Source organism: Primulina eburnea, chromosome 17, assembly GCF_022965805.1.
Source record: "Primulina eburnea isolate SZY01 chromosome 17, ASM2296580v1, whole genome shotgun sequence".
Lineage (NCBI taxonomy): Eukaryota > Viridiplantae > Streptophyta > Magnoliopsida > Lamiales > Gesneriaceae > Primulina > Primulina eburnea.
This window is the reverse complement of record NC_133117.1, coordinates 22,861,581-22,881,125: the sequence shown is the minus strand read 5'-3', so window position 1 is coordinate 22,881,125 and position 19,545 is coordinate 22,861,581. Positions and strand designations below refer to the sequence as shown.

General features: G+C 39.3%; 2 protein-coding genes across 2 annotated transcripts; one reads left to right on the top strand and one right to left on the bottom strand.

Annotated features, from left to right (window-relative positions):
* Window positions 1-2,402: 2,402 nt before the first annotated feature.
* LOC140817956 (uncharacterized) lies at window positions 2,403-4,860 on the bottom strand. Its single transcript, XM_073177747.1, has 5 exons — window positions 4,361-4,860; window positions 4,093-4,189; window positions 3,674-3,984; window positions 3,227-3,539; window positions 2,403-3,194 (listed from the first exon to the last, which is right to left on the bottom strand). The coding sequence occupies exons 1-5, from the start codon at window positions 4,858-4,860 to the stop codon at window positions 2,403-2,405; spliced, it is 2,013 nt and encodes a 670-aa protein (XP_073033848.1).
* Window positions 4,861-14,008: 9,148 nt separating this feature from the next.
* Window positions 14,009-16,388, top strand: LOC140817955 (uncharacterized). Its single transcript, XM_073177746.1, has 6 exons — window positions 14,009-14,172; window positions 14,388-14,589; window positions 14,890-15,152; window positions 15,253-15,296; window positions 15,415-15,589; window positions 16,142-16,388. Exons 1-6 carry the CDS (start codon window positions 14,009-14,011, stop codon window positions 16,386-16,388), a joined length of 1,095 nt encoding a protein of 364 aa, XP_073033847.1.
* Window positions 16,389-19,545: the final 3,157 nt, after the last annotated feature.

The following is a 19,545-nucleotide window of genomic DNA, read 5'->3' as shown; positions in this document are numbered from 1 at the left end:
GAGAACATTACTATGGATTTTGTGGTTGGATTACCGAGATCAGTCAGAGGATCGAACTCCATTTGGGTTATAGTGGACCGACTCACTAAGTCAGCGCATTTTCTGCCAGTGAAGACGACTTTCTCCATGACGCAGTATGCGGATCTTTATATCCGGGAGATCGTCTGGTTGCATGGTTTCCCAGTCTCTATTGTGTCCGACAGGGACCCGAGGTTTACATCGTCCTTCCATGATTCCCAACCTTCTCTAATTTAGACATCCAACTTGTAGATTCTCCTTGGTAGTTCATCATAATCCTTGAAGGGTTTCTTTAAACTTCTTGCTACGTCCCCTCGTTATATGTCCTTCGGGCAACTCCAACGACTCCCATGTTTTCTTTGATGCTTGATCAAGCACGTTTGCATCATTCTCCCCTTCTTGAAAAGGATTTGTCCTCATATCTTGATCATCTCCTACATAAAACAACGAAAGATCACTGACATTAAAAGTAGAACTGACATTATACTCACCTGGCAGATCAAGTTTATATGCATTGTCGTTGATCCTTTCAATTACTTGAAATGGTCCATCACCCCTAGGTAAAAGCTTTGAACGTCGCTTCTCGGGAAATCTTTCCTTCCTTAAGTGTAACCACACCCAATCTCCCTTTTCAAAAACCATATTTTTCCTTCCCTTGTTGGCTTGCTTCGTGTATTGTAAATTCTTCTTCTCGATGTTATTCTTGACCTTCTCATGCAAACTTCTAACGAATTCAGCTTTCTTCTTGCCCATGTTCAACCTTTCACTCACAGGCAAAAACATCAAATCCAAAGGAGTTAAATGATTAAAACCATAAACAATCTCAAATGATGAATAATTCGTAGTAGAATGCACACTACGATTATAAGCAAACTCAACAAATGGTAAACAATCCTCTCAATTCTTTAAGTTCTTTTTAAGAATAGCACGCAAAAGTGTTCCTAAAGTTCTATTGACAACTTCAGTTTGCCAATCCGTTTGAGGATGACATGTAGTAGAAAACAATCCAAGCTTAGCCCACAAAGTTTTCCAAAAGTAACTCAAAAATTTAACATCACGGTCAGATACAATAGTCCTAGGCATACCATGCAACCTAACGACTTCCTTAAAGAACAAATATGCAATGTTTGATGCATCATCGGTTTTATGACAAGCAATAAAATGTGCCATCTTAGAGAATCTATCAACAACAACAAATATTGAATCTCTCCCCTTCTTAGTCCTCGGCAACCCCAAAACAAAGTCCATAGAAATATCAACCCAAGGTTCACTAGGAACAGGAAGTGGTGTATACAATCCATGTGGTTGTGTTCTAGACTTAGCTTGTCTACAAGTAATGCACTTTTCACAAACACGTTCAACATCACGTTTTATATGTGGCCAATAAAAAATTTCATGCAAACAACTCAAAGTTTTAGCCACACCAAAGTGCCCCATCAAACCACCACCATGTGCCTCCCTTACAAGTAATTCACGAATTGATGAGTTAGGAATGCACAATCTATCTTCTCTAAATAAAAACATATTATGCAAGTAAAATTTATCATGTGGACCATGCATACATGTTTCAAATATCTCCTTAAAATCCTCATCCAACAAATACAACTCTTTCATATGTTCAAATCCCAAGATTTTCGACTCCAAGTTAGAGATTAATATGTACCTCCGTGATAGTGCGTCGGCCACTACATTATCCTTACCTTGTTTGTATTTGATTATGTGGAGAAATTTTCCTATGAATGCCACCCACTTAGCATGCCGCTTGTTCAATTTCTGTTGTCTCCTAAGGTACTTTAGAGATTCATGATCGGTATGGATCACAAACTCCTTAGGCCTCAAGTAGTGTTGCCATACCTCCAAAGTCCTCACAAGCGCGTACAACTCCTTGTCATATGTTGGATAGTTCAGCGCTGCTCCATTGAGTTTCTCACTAAAGTACGCCACTGGTCGTCCTCCTTGCATAAAAACACCACCAATACCTACACCTGAAGCATCACATTCAATTTCAAACGTATTAGAAAAATCAGGCAAAACAAGTAAAGGCGCATTAATTAATTTTTGTTTAATAATATTAAAAGACTTCTCTTGCTCCTCGCCCCAATGGAATGGAACGTTCTTCTTAATCACCGCCGTCATCGGTGCCGCCAGTGTGCTGAAATATTTTACAAACCTCCTATAGAAGCTTGCAAGACCATGAAAGCTTCGAACTTGACTAACATTAGCAGGTGTTGGCCAATCTCGAATAGCACTTACCTTGTCCTCATCTACTTGTATCCCTTGTGAACTTACCACAAAACCAAGAAAAACAAGCTTGCTTGTACAAAAATCACATTTCTTAAGATTAGCATATAAATGTTCATCCCTAAGTGTTATCAATACAAGTCTTAAATCTCAACATGCTCTTCTAAATCTTTGCTATACACAAGAATATCATCAAAATAAACCACAACAAATTTCCCTATGTAAGCACGCAAGACATGATTCATCAACCTCATAAAGGTACTAGGAGCATTAGTTAAGCCAAAAGACATGACCATCCACTCATATAACCCGTATTTGGTTTTAAATGTTGTTTTCCACTCATCACCTTCCTTCATCCTAATCTGATGATAACCACTCTTCAAGTCAATTTTACTAAAAATACATGCACTATGCAACTCATCTAACATATCATCTAATCTAGGTATGAGATGCCTATACTTGATGGTTATGTTATTAATTGCCCTACAATCCACACACATACGCCATGAGCCATCTTTCTTAGGAACAAGTAGAACAGGTACAACACAAGGAGACATGGACTCACGCACAAAACCCCTATCTAACAACTCACTTACCTGTAGTTGTAGCTCCTTAGTCTCCTCCGGATTGCTTCTGTAAGATGGAAGATTTGGCAATACACTTCCGGGTACCAAATCAATTTGGTGCTTAATCCCCCTCAATGGTGGTAATCCTTGAGGTAGCTCCTCCGGAAATACATCTTCAAATTCCTGCAAAAGTGAAACAACAATGCTCGGAAGGGATCCGGCTATATCACTTGTGTTAAAGAGAATCTCTTTGTAAAGAATCAACACAAGTGGATCATGTGTGTGGAACAATTGTTTCAACTCACTCTTTTGGGCCATATATGTTTTCTTTTTGGCCTCTTTCCTCTCATTTTCTTTTCCCTCATTTTTCTTTTAGCCATTTCATTTTTGTTTTCAAAGACCATCTCACTTTTTAATTCACTCTTTTTTTCGGCCTCATCTCTCTTCTTTTTTTTCAATTGATCCTCCAACACTTGCTTTGGGGACAAAGGAAGTAAAACAATGGGTTCTTTCTTGAGTACAAAAGAATATCTATTTCTAAACCCATCATGTGTCACTTGCCTATCATATTGCCATGGTCTCCCTAACAAAATATGACAAGCATGCATTGGCACCACATCACATAACACCTTATCAACATACTTCCCAATCGAAAATGCAACCAAAACTTGTTTGTTCACTTTCACTTCAGCACAGTCGTTCAACCACTGTAATCTATATGGTTGAGGATGTTTTAAAGTAGGCAAGTTCAATTTTCCACCATCTCAAGACTAGCAACATTGGTACAACTCCCTCCATCTATAATAATGTTGCAAACTTTGCCACTGACAAAAAATCTAGTATGAAACAAGTTTTCCCGCTGATTCGTCTCCTCTTCTTTGACTTGGGCACTCATGATACGCCTAGTCACTAATGCCTCACCCACAACTGCTTCATATCCCTCATCAGGATCCTCTAATGCAGGCATCTCATCTTCATCCTCTCCATCATCTCCCTCACTATGAGATTCATACTCCCCATAATTATTCAACACCATCACCCTTTTATTGGGACATTGGCTAGCAATATGTCCAACTCCTTGACACCTAAAACATTTAATATCTCTAGAACGATTAATAGGAGTTTCAGGTTTACCTTGCATTCCCTGCTTAGGCGCCTCCTGTTTAATGTCAACTTTGGGCTTGACCACTACCTTGCTTTCTTCACGTTTAACAACGTAGGAACGCCAAGGTGTTGATGTATTCCCAACTTATGTGGTACGACCAACTCCTCTCATCTTGAGTTGTTGCTCCACTTTTATCGCCATCTGCACCATTTCATCTAGATCCAAGTAATGTCTAAGCTCCACTTGATCTTGAATTTCCCTGTTTAAACCACACAGAAAATGAGCCATAGTAGCCTCACTATCCTCCTCTATGTTTGCTCTAATCATGACTACTTCCAACTCTTTATAGTAGTCCTCAACACTCTTCACACCCTGTCTCAAAGTTTGTAACTTCTTAAAAATTTCTCTATAGTAGTGATTTGGTACAAACCTCTTCCTCATTACGCTTTTCATCTCAGCCCAAGTTTCTATAGGCCTCTCATTGCATCTTCTCTTAGTGGTCACTAATTGATCCCACCAAATAAGTGCATAATCTACAAATTCAACAATGGCCAACCTAACCTTCTTTTGTTCGGAATAATGGTGACAATCAAACACAAATTCAACTCGCTTTTCCCATTCTAAATAAGCCTCTGGATCCGACTTACCATGGAACGACGGAATTTTCATCTTATTGCTACCTATGTTATTATCTTCCTTATTCCCATCATCGTACCTACCACGTAAGGCTTCTCTTCTTCCCCTACCAAATCCTCTACCTCTTCCGCTTCTATCCCAATTCTCGTTTTGACTCTCCTCTTCTACTCCCACTTCATAATCATCCTCTTCTTCTTCGACTGTACCCAAACCTTTAGGCTTAGATTTATTTTCACTAGTGCTAACTTCAAGCCTATCCAACCTCTCATATAAAGGATCCAATTCGACCCTCATCATTCTACTAAAATGCCCAAATAACACCTCCATTTGAACCTTAGACAACCCCTGGTTCGAATTCTCTCTTACTTCCCTCTCCATTTTAATTTCAGATTTTGTACCTGCAATAAAATGTTAGTAGAAATAAAAGATTTTCCTCACCCAAATTCTCACGATCACTCCAAAGAAATAACACTCGCACTCAAATGTTTTTCACTCGAATTTGATAGTTCTCTCAAAGGTGTGCTCAATCTTTATATTTTCTTTTTATCAAACTAACAAGATTCAACTTGTGAACACTTGCAACTGTCTCACTTGGATTGCACAAAAACAAGAACGATAGAATAACACTGAACAAATTTTTTTGAGGATTCTGGATTATCAAATAACAACAGATGATATAAATAACGCAGATCTTAAAATAGAACAAATGATAACACAAAACTGAAACAGAACGAATTTTTGTTTTTGTTTTTGATAGATATGACAATAGAAACAAAAGGATACCACAGATCTGAGATCGGAACGAAATTTTAGACAGATCTTAAATAACAACAACAAAGATAACTTACTTGAATCAAACAGAACCAGAAGCTCTGATACCAAATGATACGAATCCTCGTACGAATGAAAGGCAAGCACGAATATAGAAATCGCACCCTCAATTCAATAACAAACAAGGAACGATTATGTTGTCCCGATCTTTAGAAACAAGTAACGATTTTGTGATATTCACTTCTAAGCGATTATAACTTAGCAACAAATATCAACGATAAAACAATTGAATTTCAAACGAACCTTCAAAGAACTTGTTTTGACAATCCGTGTGAAGAACAATCGACAAACGCCACAAAGATACAATCTTTGATAAGTTTGATTTTGATAAACACAAAGCACAAGCCTTGCAAATTGAGATAAATCTCCAATAATTTTATTAAATCTGAATTGGTTCGTTCTTCAGTCATATACACTGAATATATAATAATCAATACATGAAAAGTAGTGCAAAAAGTCATAAAGAAAGTTGTGGACAAATTCTACACGGAAGAAGACCGCGGGTGCGCTGCAGACTGGACCGCAGGTGCGGTGTGGCTTCGGCGAAGATCGGATATAAAGGACCGCGGGTGCGGTCCTTTTAAGAGCGCGGGTGCGCTCGTCTTCCAACATTGAACCGCGGGTGCGGTGCTTTCTTGACCGCGGGTGCGCTATATCTTTGGCAATATTCTCTTAAATTTGATTATTATGGACCGCGGGTGCGCTGCACCTTCGGCAATTGCACTTGAATAACATTCCAAAAACCTCCAATATTATTCCCATGATTCCCAACCTCCTCTAATTTAGACATCCAACTTGTAGATTCTCCTTGGTAGTTCATCATAAGTCCTTGAAGGGCTTCTTTAAACTTCTTGCTACGTCCCCTCGTTATAGGTCCTTCGGGCAACTCCAACGACTCCCATGTTTTCTTTGGTGCTTGATCAACCACGTTTTCATCAGTGTTACCCATCCACTGTGCCTAGACCTCATCATCATCATTTATATATACGTCTTAAGCATTTACATATACTTCGATAGCCACAACTAATTCTCATAATTCAAAACATCACCATTCTCATCAGTTATCAAAATTATGCACATGCGTAGATTTTCTTAATATCAAGCAAGTAGCGTATAGTTCAGAAAATCAAAAAAAATCATGATCATGATGCATAAACATTTAAAACATGATAAAATGTGTTCAGGGCGCTGCCAGGACCCAAAGTGACCATTTTACCCCTGGACCTCTAAATTCCGACCCGAAGTTCACCAAACTCCTTTTAACATCCCAAAAAATATATATAAGCATTCTTAGACGTAAACTTGAGCCCGTTTCAAAACTTAAATGATTCGTTTTAAAACTTGGACCAAAGCCCTGGTTTTAACTTGAATCGAACCGAAACCTAACCATATTTCTCCCAACTTTTTACCACCCCTTATAAACACATTAGAAGCCCTTCAAACATCAAGACCAGGCCCCAAAACCTCTTGACCACACCCTGAAATTTGCTGGAAAAATTCTGCTCAAGCTAATAGAACCTTAGCCGTAACCCTAGCACACTTTCACCGACCCTACACCAAAACCGTTCGGACCAGCCATAAAACCATCCTCTCCTGTACCACCCTAATACCCCTTCTGGACCTACTGAACCCACGATAATAGCCCCACCCAAGCCGTGAAATTCAGCCACCCGAGCACACCGAAGATGCCCAAAGGCCGACCCTAACTCTACTCCCGATTCCACCTTATGAAGGACCTCTCCTAGGCCTCGGTTTGAACCTTTCTGGACAGGACCTTGACCTAGTTGGTCTCCCCCTTGACCGATCCTCTCCACTCTTTACCATAGCCATCACAAAAACCTTAACCCCAAGCCACAACACTCGGCCCTTCCTACTACCATGGGAAAAATCGTGACTCCAGTGGAAAAACACCTTCAACAACATCACGTTGATACTCTAAGGGCCCTGGTTCAGCAGCCCCCTTGCATGGTACACAAAAAATGTGAGAAACATGCAAAAGAACCGAAATTTCATGTCAAACTTTTTGCAAAAACGCAAGCATGATGCATATCGTAAACTTCTCATACAAATATATTAAATTCAGCATAAATATGATGTGTGAGATGAGAAAATGAAAATACAAGCATTCCTTAACAATCTTATGACCAAAAACTTGAAGGTACATGTAATGCCCAGAGCAATGATTGACATGTACGAATTCATAAATATGTTGTGAAGATTGTACATAACCATAAGAAATAAGAAATGATATCTATTGAGATTAGATTGACCGATATCGAGAATGTTGGCTTATTTATATTTCGGTGAGACCGGAAGGACCGAACCGAGATCGGAACGTACGATCAGAGTTCGCACCGTCCGTTCGGAGTTCGGAGCGTCCGAGCCAGGTGGCTGGACACATGGATGGCATGCAATAGTTCGGATCGACCGATCGTAGTTCGGATCATCCGAGACAGTTGGCTAGAGACGTGGAAGACATGCAGGATTCGGAACGTACGAAGTAAGTTCGGAGCGTCCGAAGGGTGTCAGATCGGAGCGTCCGAAGTGGATCTGATCTTCCGATCATTGTCTATAAATAGAGGCGAGATTTCGTTAGATTTAAAAGCATTAGAAACATTTCTTAGAAGTGTTAAGAATCATTCCTATTGCAGATTCATCTTCACGACTGTAACAGCAATTCTACGACGGAAGGTATACTACATGCTTTGTTTTGGGGAATCACGACTCAAATGAGATCACATTTGAGTTTCCCAACCAAAATCACATACGAGTTTTATTATTTATATCTTGATATAGGTATTATTATTATAGAATTGTTTATAGATCTTGTATTCAATTCTCGCTATGCTTTGTTTACAGATCATGTTACATTGCATTAGATGATTATTAGAACTTGTATTCAATTCCTATTATGCTTTGTTTACAGATCATGTTACATTGCATTAGATGATTATGCTTGTTTACAGATTTTGTATTCATGCATTAAGATAGGACAGTCTGGAGATCAGGCAGACTTCTAGACGTTCGGTTCTATCCCAGCTTAGGGGAAGATCACCCCCCTATTGTAGACGTGGATACAGATCAGGCCGAAGTCTAGGAATAAGACGTACCGTCACCCCGATTGGGAGGGTAGGTGATAGATCGTCTTATTCACACCGGGATCCCTAGAGTTTTAGTCGAGTCGCATCTAGACATGATTAGGCTCGCATTTCATGATTATATATGAATGACATTCATATCAGCATGTTTCATGTTTTAGATTGTTTTACTGCATGTATACATGTTTATACTGGGATGTGTTCTCACCGGTTTTCCGGCTGTTGTTATGTCTGTATGTGTGCATAACAACAGGTGGGGCAGGATCTGGGTCGAGACAGAGATGATCGTGTTAGCGTGGAGATCTCGGGCGTAGCAGATGGACCAGTAGTCGTCTTTTATTATGTACTGTCCTTTATTACTGGTTAGGGAAAACATACAGAACAATACATGTATTTGATGTTTGTATGTTGTATTTAAATAAAGAACTCATGCTGGTTTGTTTACATTAGATGTAATGTAAAAAGCAACAAATTGACCCACATTTTAGAATAACAATCCATTTAATCCCAAGAAAAAGATTTAGAGCCCGGGTCCCCACAACAGGTGGTATCAGAGCCGATAGTTCCGTTAGACTGGCCGATAGTTCCGTTAGACTAAAATAGGATAGAATGAGCGGGGTAGATCGAGTCTTCTTCCTTGCTTGATGATGTGCTAGCATGATTATTGCTTTCTTATTACATGTTGTTTGGTATTTGATTAATTTCAGCATGTGATTGACTGAATCAGAACCGATTCTAGATCAGAGGTAACTGACTAGATGATGGCTGAGACAGTTGTATATCTTGTTTACTAATCAGCTGGATTATTAGATATGCCTCCTAGAAGAGCAGCCGTACCTCTACGATCAGCAGCGCCAGAGCAGGGGAGTACATCCGGAGATCCTATGGATGTTACGGCGACCCCTATGGAGACGTTGCTGAAGCGATTCCAATCCTTTCGACCTCCCACTTTAAAAGGTACCGAGAATGCCATCGAGTGCGAAAGTTGGCTTGAAGATATTGTGATGCTTCTCATAGAGGTTTGGGATGTGTTCTTATGCAGCGAGGTCATATGATCGCATACGCCTCGAGACAATTGAAGCCACATGAAGTTCGATACCCCATTCATGATCTTGAATTGGCGGCTATCGTGTTTGCATTAAAGATTTGGCGTCATTATCTCTATGGCGAGAAATTTGAGATCTTTTCCGATCACAAGAGCTTAAAGTACCTATTTTCTCAATCAGAATTGAATATGAGGCAACGTAGATGGCTAGATCTTCTGAAAGACTTTGACTGTGAAATCAAATATTATCCAGGTAAGTCAAATGCAGCAGCAGATGCCTTGAGTCGTAAGGTATGTTCATTGTCCTTATCGACGATAGGTGTTAACAAGTTAGTTGAAAATTGCTGTACATCTGGATTAGAATTTGATACAGATAGTAAGCCACTACGACTCTTTACGATCCAAGTTGAGCCCAATTTGATTATGAGGATTAAGGAAGCACAAAGAACTGATCAGAATGTGCAAAGATCAATCCAAATGGTCAGATCAGGGCATGTATCAGAATATCAGGTACGAGATCATGTGTTGTACGTGAATAACCGTCTAGTTGTGCCAGATGTTGCAGATTTGAGACAGCAGATTCTGACGGAGGCACATTGTAGTCGGTTCAGCATCCATCCTGGTGGCAGAAAGATGTACAATGACTTGAAGACACAGTTCTGGTGGAAGCAAATGAAGTCAGACATTGCCGAATTTGTGTCTAAATGCTTGAACTGCCAACAGGTGAAGGCCGAGAGGAAGAAGCCGGGGGGTTTACTTCAGAGTTTATCCATTCCAGAATGGAAATGGGACCACATTTCCATGGATTTCGTGACGAAGTTACCTCGATCATCCAGAGGTGGCGATGCGATTTGGGTCATTATTGACAGATTGACCAAATCTGCTTGTTTCATCCCTTATAGAATGACGTATAGACAGGATCAGATGGCGGAGATTTATATTCGAGAGGTAGTCAGATTACATGGAGTGCCGAAGTCCATCGTATCAGATCGTGATCCACGATTCACTTCTCACTTCTGGCACAGTTTACAGCAGGCGTTAGGTACGACCTTACACCTTAGCACTGCTTACCATCCTCAGACAGACGGACAGTCAGAACGGACTATCCAGACATTAGAGGATATGTTGAGAGCCGTCGTGCTAGATTTTGGCATTAGTTGGCAAGATTCCCTACCTCTTTGCGAATTCTCGTACAATAATAGCTATCAGACGAGCATTGAGATGGCACCGTTTGAAGCTTTGTATGGCAAGAGGTGCAGATCTCCGCTATATTGGGATGATGTTTCAGAAGTACCAGAACTTGGGCCAGATATGATTCGTGACATGACAGAGAAGGTGAAACTTATTCAGAAGAGAATGAAGACAGCACAAGATCGACAAGCAAAATACGCCAACATCCGACGTAGACCATTAGTATTTGAGGCAGGAGATAGAGTATTCTTGAAGATTTCTCCATTCAGAGGTGTTGTTCGATTTGGCAAACGCGGGAAACTATCGCCTCGATACATTGGTCCTTACGAGATTCTTGAGAAGATTGGCGATCGAGCTTATCGACTTGCTCTTCCTCCTTCTTTATCCGGAATACATGACGTATTTCATGTATCAATGTTACGCAGATATATGCCAGATGTTTCTCATGTTATTCAACCGAACGAAGCTGAACTTGATCAAACCTTGAGCTATATAGAACGACCGATACAGATTCTTGATCGAAAGGACAAACAGCTCAGAACGAAGATCATTCCACTTGTGAAAGTTCAGTGGAGTCGACATAGCATTGAGGAAGCGACGTGGGAAACGGAAGAAAACATGAGGCAGAAACACCCCGAGTTATTTATATGATATGAGTATGTATTCAGTTTAGATTATCAAACTGTTTTAGATACTTTGTATGGTTACTTCAGTTCGAGGACGAACTTTTGTCTTAGAGGGGGAGAAATGTAATGCCCAGAGCAATGATTGACATGTACGAATTCATAAATATGTTGTGAAGATTGTACATAACCATAAGAAATAAGAAATGATATCTATTGAGATTAGATTGACCGATATCGAGAATGTTGGCTTATTTATATTTCGGTGAGACCGGAAGGACCGAACCGAGATCGGAACGTACGATCAGAGTTCGCACCGTCCGTTCGGAGTTCGGAGCGTCCGAGCCAGGTGGCTGGACACATGGATGGCATGCAATAGTTCGGATCGACCGATCGTAGTTCGGATCATCCGAGACAGTTGGCTAGAGACGTGGAAGACATGCAGGATTCGGAACGTACGAAGTAAGTTCGGAGCGTCCGAAGGGTGTCAGATCGGAGCGTCCGAAGTGGATCGGATCTTCCGATCATTGTCTATAAATAGAGGCGAGATTTCGTTAGATTTAAAAGCATTAGAAACATTTCTTAGAAGTGTTAAGAATCATTCCTATTGCAGATTCATCTTCACGACTGTAACAGCAATTCTACGACGGAAGGTATACTACATGCTTTGTTTTGGGGAATCACGACTCAAATGAGATCACATTTGAGTTTCCCAACCAAAATCACATACGAGTTTTATTATTTATATCTTGATATAGGTATTATTATTATAGAATTGTTTATAGATCTTGTATTCAATTCTCGCTATGCTTTGTTTACAGATCATGTTACATTGCATTAGATGATTATTAGAACTTGTATTCAATTCCTATTATGCTTTGTTTACAGATCATGTTACATTGCATTAGATGATTATGCTTGTTTACAGATTTTGTATTCATGCATTAAGATAGGACAGTCTGGAGATCAGGCAGACTTCTAGACGTTCGGTTCTATCCCAGCTTAGGGGAAGATCACCCCCCTATTGTAGACGTGGATACAGATCAGGCCGAAGTCTAGGAATAAGACGTACCGTCACCCCGATTGGGAGGGTAGGTGATAGATCGTCTTATTCACACCGGGATCCCTAGAGTTTTAGTCGAGTCGCATCTAGACATGATTAGGCTCGCATTTCATGATTATATATGAATGACATTCATATCAGCATGTTTCATGTTTTAGATTGTTTTACTGCATGTATACATGTTTATACTGGGATGTGTTCTCACCGGTTTTCCGGCTGTTGTTATGTCTGTATGTGTGCATAACAACAGGTGGGGCAGGATCTGGGTCGAGACAGAGATGATCGTGTTAGCGTGGAGATCTCGGGCGTAGCAGATGGACCAGTAGTCGTCTTTTATTATGTACTGTCCTTTATTACTGGTTAGGGAAAACATACAGAACAATACATGTATTTGATGTTTGTATGTTGTATTTAAATAAAGAACTCATGCTGGTTTGTTTACATTAGATGTAATGTAAAAAGCAACAAATTGACCCACATTTTAGAATAACAATCCATTTAATCCCAAGAAAAAGATTTAGAGCCCGGGTCCCCACAGTACACGCATGGGATGAGAAACGGGGAGGCGGATAGAAGTTTTCTTGAAGGAAGAGTCAATGGCCGAAATTTTACTGCCCTTGCAACTGAAATTCACGTGAAATGCTGCTGGAGAAGGAGGGGTGGGCAGTTGCTTTAGTTAGGTTTAGGTTTATGGAGTGTTTAGGGTGTTATTAATGGATAATAAAAATGCTAATGGGCCCTAGCTTTGATTTAAAGAGGATTAAGAGAGTTTTGAGCCCATTAAGTTTAAAAATAGGCCCATCAAGCCCAAACACACTCCCGAAAATATTCCATTTTGGTAAGTTTTCGAAAATATTGTCTGAGCCCTCAAAAAGTCCTCCGATTCGATAAAATTTACGTACTGATTAAAAATATGCTCCGGCGGGTAAAAATACCCAACAAAGCTCATTTCTTGAAAAATAATTTTAAAACAACTTTAATTAATAAAAATTAATCATGTAATTAAAATAATTTTCCTGATAATTCCTCGGTATCCGTTCCTCGTTCGAGCGCGAAATGCAACTTAAAAATCCTTATGCATGAAATTTTAAAATATCATGAAATAAATCCTATAATGCCATAATTATGTATAAAATGGATAAAAATAATTAAACACATAATTTAAAGAAAACCATAGATTGCATGCATTCAGGTTACGTGAATTAAATATTTCTGGACCTTACAAAAAAATTCTATGGTTAGATGAATTTATTGTGATTTGATGATGATTGTTATCTTGAGTTGAGTTTATGATATCGAGATGATGATATTGATTTGCCTCATTACATTGCATATTGAGCCACTTGTCGATTCAGATCTGATATGGCGGAGGTCTCCTTGATTTATTGATTTGTTGGACGTATGGGGCTATAGTTGAGTTGTCATAGTGTATTCAGGTCGCTGTTATGGCCTGAACACTCTCTATAGGCGCACCATAGTTCTGGGATTGTAGAACACAGCACCCCACCCCGAGCGGATGATTAACTTTGTTTCCTTGCATTCTATGCCATTATCATCTACATTATCTATTTCTACTCCACTGGACAAAGTAATGAGGTCAGCTAAAATGATAAGTGGTTGTGAATTTCGTTATGAGGATAATGTCATTGATCTTGATTGTATTGTGTTGGAGATGTCTGATTTTGACTGCATAGTTGGCATTGACATGTTGACAAGATACATGGATACTTTAGATTGTTTTCAGAAGGTTGTCAAGTTTAGACATTATATGACAGATCACTAGACATTATATGGGAAGGGTTCTCGAGCTAAGATTACTTTGATATCTGTTTTGTCCATGACTCGTTTGTTGCAGAAAGGAGCATAATGTTTCTTGGTTTATGCAATTGATATTTCAAGGTCAGTACCTAAATTGGCAGATATTCCAATTGTTAGTGAATTTTCATATGTATTTCCAGATGAAATTGCAGGATTTCCTTCAGTCCGAGGATTGAGTTCAACATTGATTTGATGCCAGGTACACAGCCTATTTCTAGAGCTCCTTATAGGATGGCTTCAATTGAACTGAAGGAACAACTTGAGGATCTATTGGCTAAAGGATATATAATACCAAGTGTTTCACCTAGTGGTGCTCCAGTTTTATTCGTGAAGAATAAAGATGGGTCTATTCAGGTTACGTGAATTAAATATTTCTGGACCTTACAAAAAAATTCTATGGTTAGATGAATTTATTGTGATTTGATGATGATTGTTATCTTGAGTTGAGTTTATGATATCGAGATGATGATATTGATTTGCCTCATTACATTGCATATTGAGCCACTTGTCGATTCAGATCTGATATGGCGGAGGTCTCCTTGATTTATTGATTTGTTGGACGTATGGGGCTATAGTTGAGTTGGCATAGTGTATTCAGGTCGCTGTTATGGCCTGAACACTCTCTATAGGCGCACCATAGTTCTGGGATTGTAGAACACAGCACCCCACCCCGAGCGGATGATTAACTTTGTTTCCTTGCATTCTATGCCATTATCATCTACATTATCTATTTCTACTCCACTGGACAAAGTATTGAGGTCAGCTAAAATGATAAGTGGTTGTGAATTTCGTTATGAGGATAATGTCATTGATCTTGATTGTATTGTGTTGGAGATGTCTGATTTTGACTGCATAGTTGGCATTGACATGTTGACAAGATACATGGATACTGTAGATTGTTTTCAGAAGGTTGTCAAGTTTAGACATTATATGACAGATCACTAGACATTATATGGGAAGGGTTCTCGAGCTAAGATTACTTTGATATCTGTTTTGTCCATGACTCGTTTGTTGCAGAAAGAAGCATAATGTTTCTTGGTTTATGCAATTGATATTTCAAGGTCAGTACCTAAATTGGCAGATATTCCAATTGTTAGTGAATTTTCATATGTATTTCCAGATGAAATTACAGGATTTCCTTCAGTCCGAGGATTGAGTTCAACATTGATTTGATGTCAGGTACACAGCCTATTTCTAGAGCTCCTTATAGGATGGCTTCAATTGAACTGAAGGAACAACTTGAGGATCTATTGGCTAAAGGATATATAATACCAAGTGTTTCACCTAGTGGTGCTCCAGTTTTATTCGTGAAGAATAAAGATGGGTCTATGAGGCTTTGTGTCGATTATAGACAGTAAAATAAAGCCACAGTAAAGAATAAGTATCATTTGCCAATGATTGATGATCTCTTTGACCAGTTGCAGGGTTCGTCGGTATATTCTAAGATTGATTTAAGATCCGGATATCATCAGTTAAGAGTTAGAGACGCGGATGTGCCTAAGACTGCTTTTCGTACCTGCTATGGGCATTTTGAATTTTTGGTTATGCCTTTTGGGTTGACCAATAAACTTGTGGTATTCATGTATTTGATAAACTGTGTGTTTCAAAGGTACATAGATCAATTTTTTGTGATCTTCGTTGATGATATTCTTATTTATTCAAAATCTGAATTTGAGCATGCCGAGCACTTGAGAGCTGTTTTTGTAGATTTTGAGCACTGAGAAGCTATATGCTAAATTATCCAAATGTGAGTTTTGGGTGGATAGAGTGGTTTTCCTTGGACATGTGATTTCAAGTGCTGGTATATCAGTTGATCCGAGTAAAGTTGAGGCAATCATCCATTGGTCTAGACGACATCAGTTCCTGAGGTGCGTAGTTTTATGGGTTTGGCAGGCTATTATCGTAGATTTATTGAAGGATTCTCACAGATTGTTAGGACAATTACCCAGCTGACACAAAAGAATGCACCATTTATTTGGTCACATGCATCTGAGGCTAGTTTTGTTGAACTTAAGCAGAGATTGACTAGTGCTCCAGTTCTAACTATCCCATCAGGTGTAGGAGGATTTACAGTGCACACTGATGGTTCGCATCGAGGAATGAGTTGTGTATTAATGCAGAATGGCCATGTGGTTGCCTATGCTTCACGATAATTGAAGCCACATGAGTCTAGATACCCAGTGCATGACTTGGAACTAGCAGCAGTGGTTTTTGTCCTAAAGATTTGGCGTCACTACTTGTATGGGAAGACATTTGAGATATTTAATGATCATAAGAGTTTGAAATACCTCTTTTCACAAGCAGAGCTGAACATGAGACAGAGGCAATGTAACGTACCGTACTTTTACTACTTGAAATTTGCGGAAAAATTAAAAATTTTAATCAAATAAAACATCCGTACGGTCGTCACCCAACATACATAAAATATCTTTAAAATAATCCATCACCAAATAAAAGTTTGCTAAAAGAACGCTGTCTCAAAACGTCTCACATTCAAATCAAACCATCAGAGTATTTTAAAAGTTTGCATAAACATAAACTTGCGGTCTTCGGGTTTAGCCTGCCGCTCAGCCCAAGCCTGCCCCTTGGTCGCCACCTCCTGTCTCCTGCTCATCGTACTCACCTGCATCGATCAAGTCTAGTGAGTCTAAGGACTCAACACGTATAAACTGGAATAACGAGTACTACATAATAAAAATCACATGCACTTTAAAATAGGACATACATAATTTGAAGCTTGAACATACGTACATACAAAACTAGACGTGCCATCAACATAAACCTTCATAAACATACTGCATACGTAAACATACATACTTCATCATTTTGCGTAGAGGCATGTTTCAAAGCAAGTGACCCATAACATAATAAACGCCTGATCAGACACACCACAGTACTGGGCTGACAGGGACGTATCCACTGCCACATACATAAGATCTCCGTTCATAATTTAACGGGCTGGTTGATCTCCGTTCATAATTTAACGCTTTCCAACCATGATCTAACCCGTTCATAATTTAACGGGCGGATTGGTCCCCGTTCATAATTTAACGCTTTCCAATCCTTAACTTTCTTTGGTCACGAGACAATTAGCATACCTCAAAAACTTAAAATATTTTCTTTGCACGTCATACATACTTACTTGGCGTTGAGGGATTCGTTGGACTTCAACTGGGGCCGTTGCTGCAACATACTAACGTGAATTTCATACTTAACTTGCATTACTTAGACGTAGAGAACTCGTGCTTACTCTCAAGCTCAATCATATCTTAGGACCTTCTACAATTTCCCACGACACACCCTTAATAATCCTTGCACTAACCCATAACATCAGACTTAAAATGAACTTACAAATATTTCCCAAAAACAAGGGTACACGGACCCCGTGCTTGGGTCCGGGAGAGGGTCCGTGTACGTACTGCCTAGAATGTGTCGGAAAACGGAAGGGGCACGGACCCCGTGCTTGGGTCCGGATGGGGGTCCGTGTAGGTACTGCATGTCAAGTGTCTCGAAAAGGAAAGGACACAGACCCCGTGTGAGGGTCCGGGTTGAGGTCCGTGTGGCTACTGTCTTGGAACACCAAATGGAAAACAAGGGCACGGACCCCGTGCTCGGGTCCGTATGGGGGTCCGTCTGCACACTGTACGAAGAAACCTGCGAGAAACTTATGCACATGCCTACACACTCAAATTGACACTTGAACACTATGATTCAACACCTTAAGGACACAATAACATTGCATAAAACTTATATAAACACTTCAAGATACGACGTCCACCATACTACCCAATACAACGCTAATTAGCAATTGACATCAATCGAGTTCCTACGACTTTAAACTAACTCAAACGCCTAATGACGTCCAACAAAACCTTGAAAATAAAACAAACCTCGATACTAACATACTCATACGCAGCAACGATCGCCCGTCGATTTCCAACGAAGCCTGCAACATAAAACTTCAAAAATACAATGATACCAAACTTTTCTTAAAATTTCAGTTTGAGCAGTCACACGAAAAATATCATAACTCTCTCATTTTTCGTCCAAAAATCTTGTACTTTATATCAAATCGAAGGTATCGAAAAGTTCTACGTTTTTGTAGTTTAAAGTTTTCTCAAAATATGAACAGAAAAATCGCAGTATTTGAAAAGACAGCAAAAACGAGTTTTGGATCTAAAATTTTACCCTCGAAATTGATCCGATCTATAATCCGCTCAAACTACTAACATGATACATAACTTTTACGCATAAAAATCAACGCAACGCATAATATGACTTGATCGACACAGCAAGAACAGAATATACGTGCCTTTTTGATATTTAAAATACCGTAGCGACGACACCGAAGCGGAGATGGAGCGAGGCTTGATCGGTGACGAACGTGGCACCGTTTTCTTGCGATAAAACTCACGAAAATACTGAAAAGCTTTGGAGGAAAAGTGCGGCTGCTATGGTGCTAAGAACCTTAGGTTTTCTTTCTCTCAAAATAATAAAACTTGAATTGAGACTTGTGTGTGTGTTTTGTGCGCTACAGGTGTGTGTAAAAGTGTGTAATTTGTGTGTGTAGCGTGTGTTTTAAAATATTAGGAGACTAACTTTTGCTAATTAATAATTAACCTTACTAACCAAGGTGCTAATAAAAAGTTTGACTCAAATATCAATTCAATTAAAAATACTATTCCCACTCATCTTTAAATAAGGTCCCCTAATTAAATTAAAGTGCACACTTGCTAAACTTTTAAAAGTTTTTAAGTCTTAAAATTACCAAATAAATAAATTAGGCTTAAAAATGCTAAAACTCCATAAATTATTTAAAATGCCCCCAACTCAACTTAAAATAGAATACCACGTTTTAAATTGCCAAAATCGTCACTGGGTCTTTTCCTCAATCCCGCTTCGAATAATCGCCTGAAACATGAAACTCGACAAACGTTTTAACGCGCATCACATAAACATAAATAATTTAGAATAATGCAAATAAATCATGCATCGCTAAAACTCATTTAAAATTAATTTAAATGATTAAATAATTAAATGAATGCAAGGGTTATACGTGCATTGAAATTGGGCACTACAGTTCCTCCCCCACTTATAAAAATTTCGTCCTCGAAATTAAGTCTTACCGAACAACTCCGGGTAGCGAAGTCTCATATCTGTCTCTGACTCCCAAGTGGCCACTTCCACTGATTGGTTTAACCACCGAACTTTGAATAGCTTAGTCACTTTGTTCCGAAGTCTGCGCTCCTGCCTGTCTAGGATTTGGACTGTTTTCTCCTCATAAGACAGGTCTGGAGTCAACTGTAACGG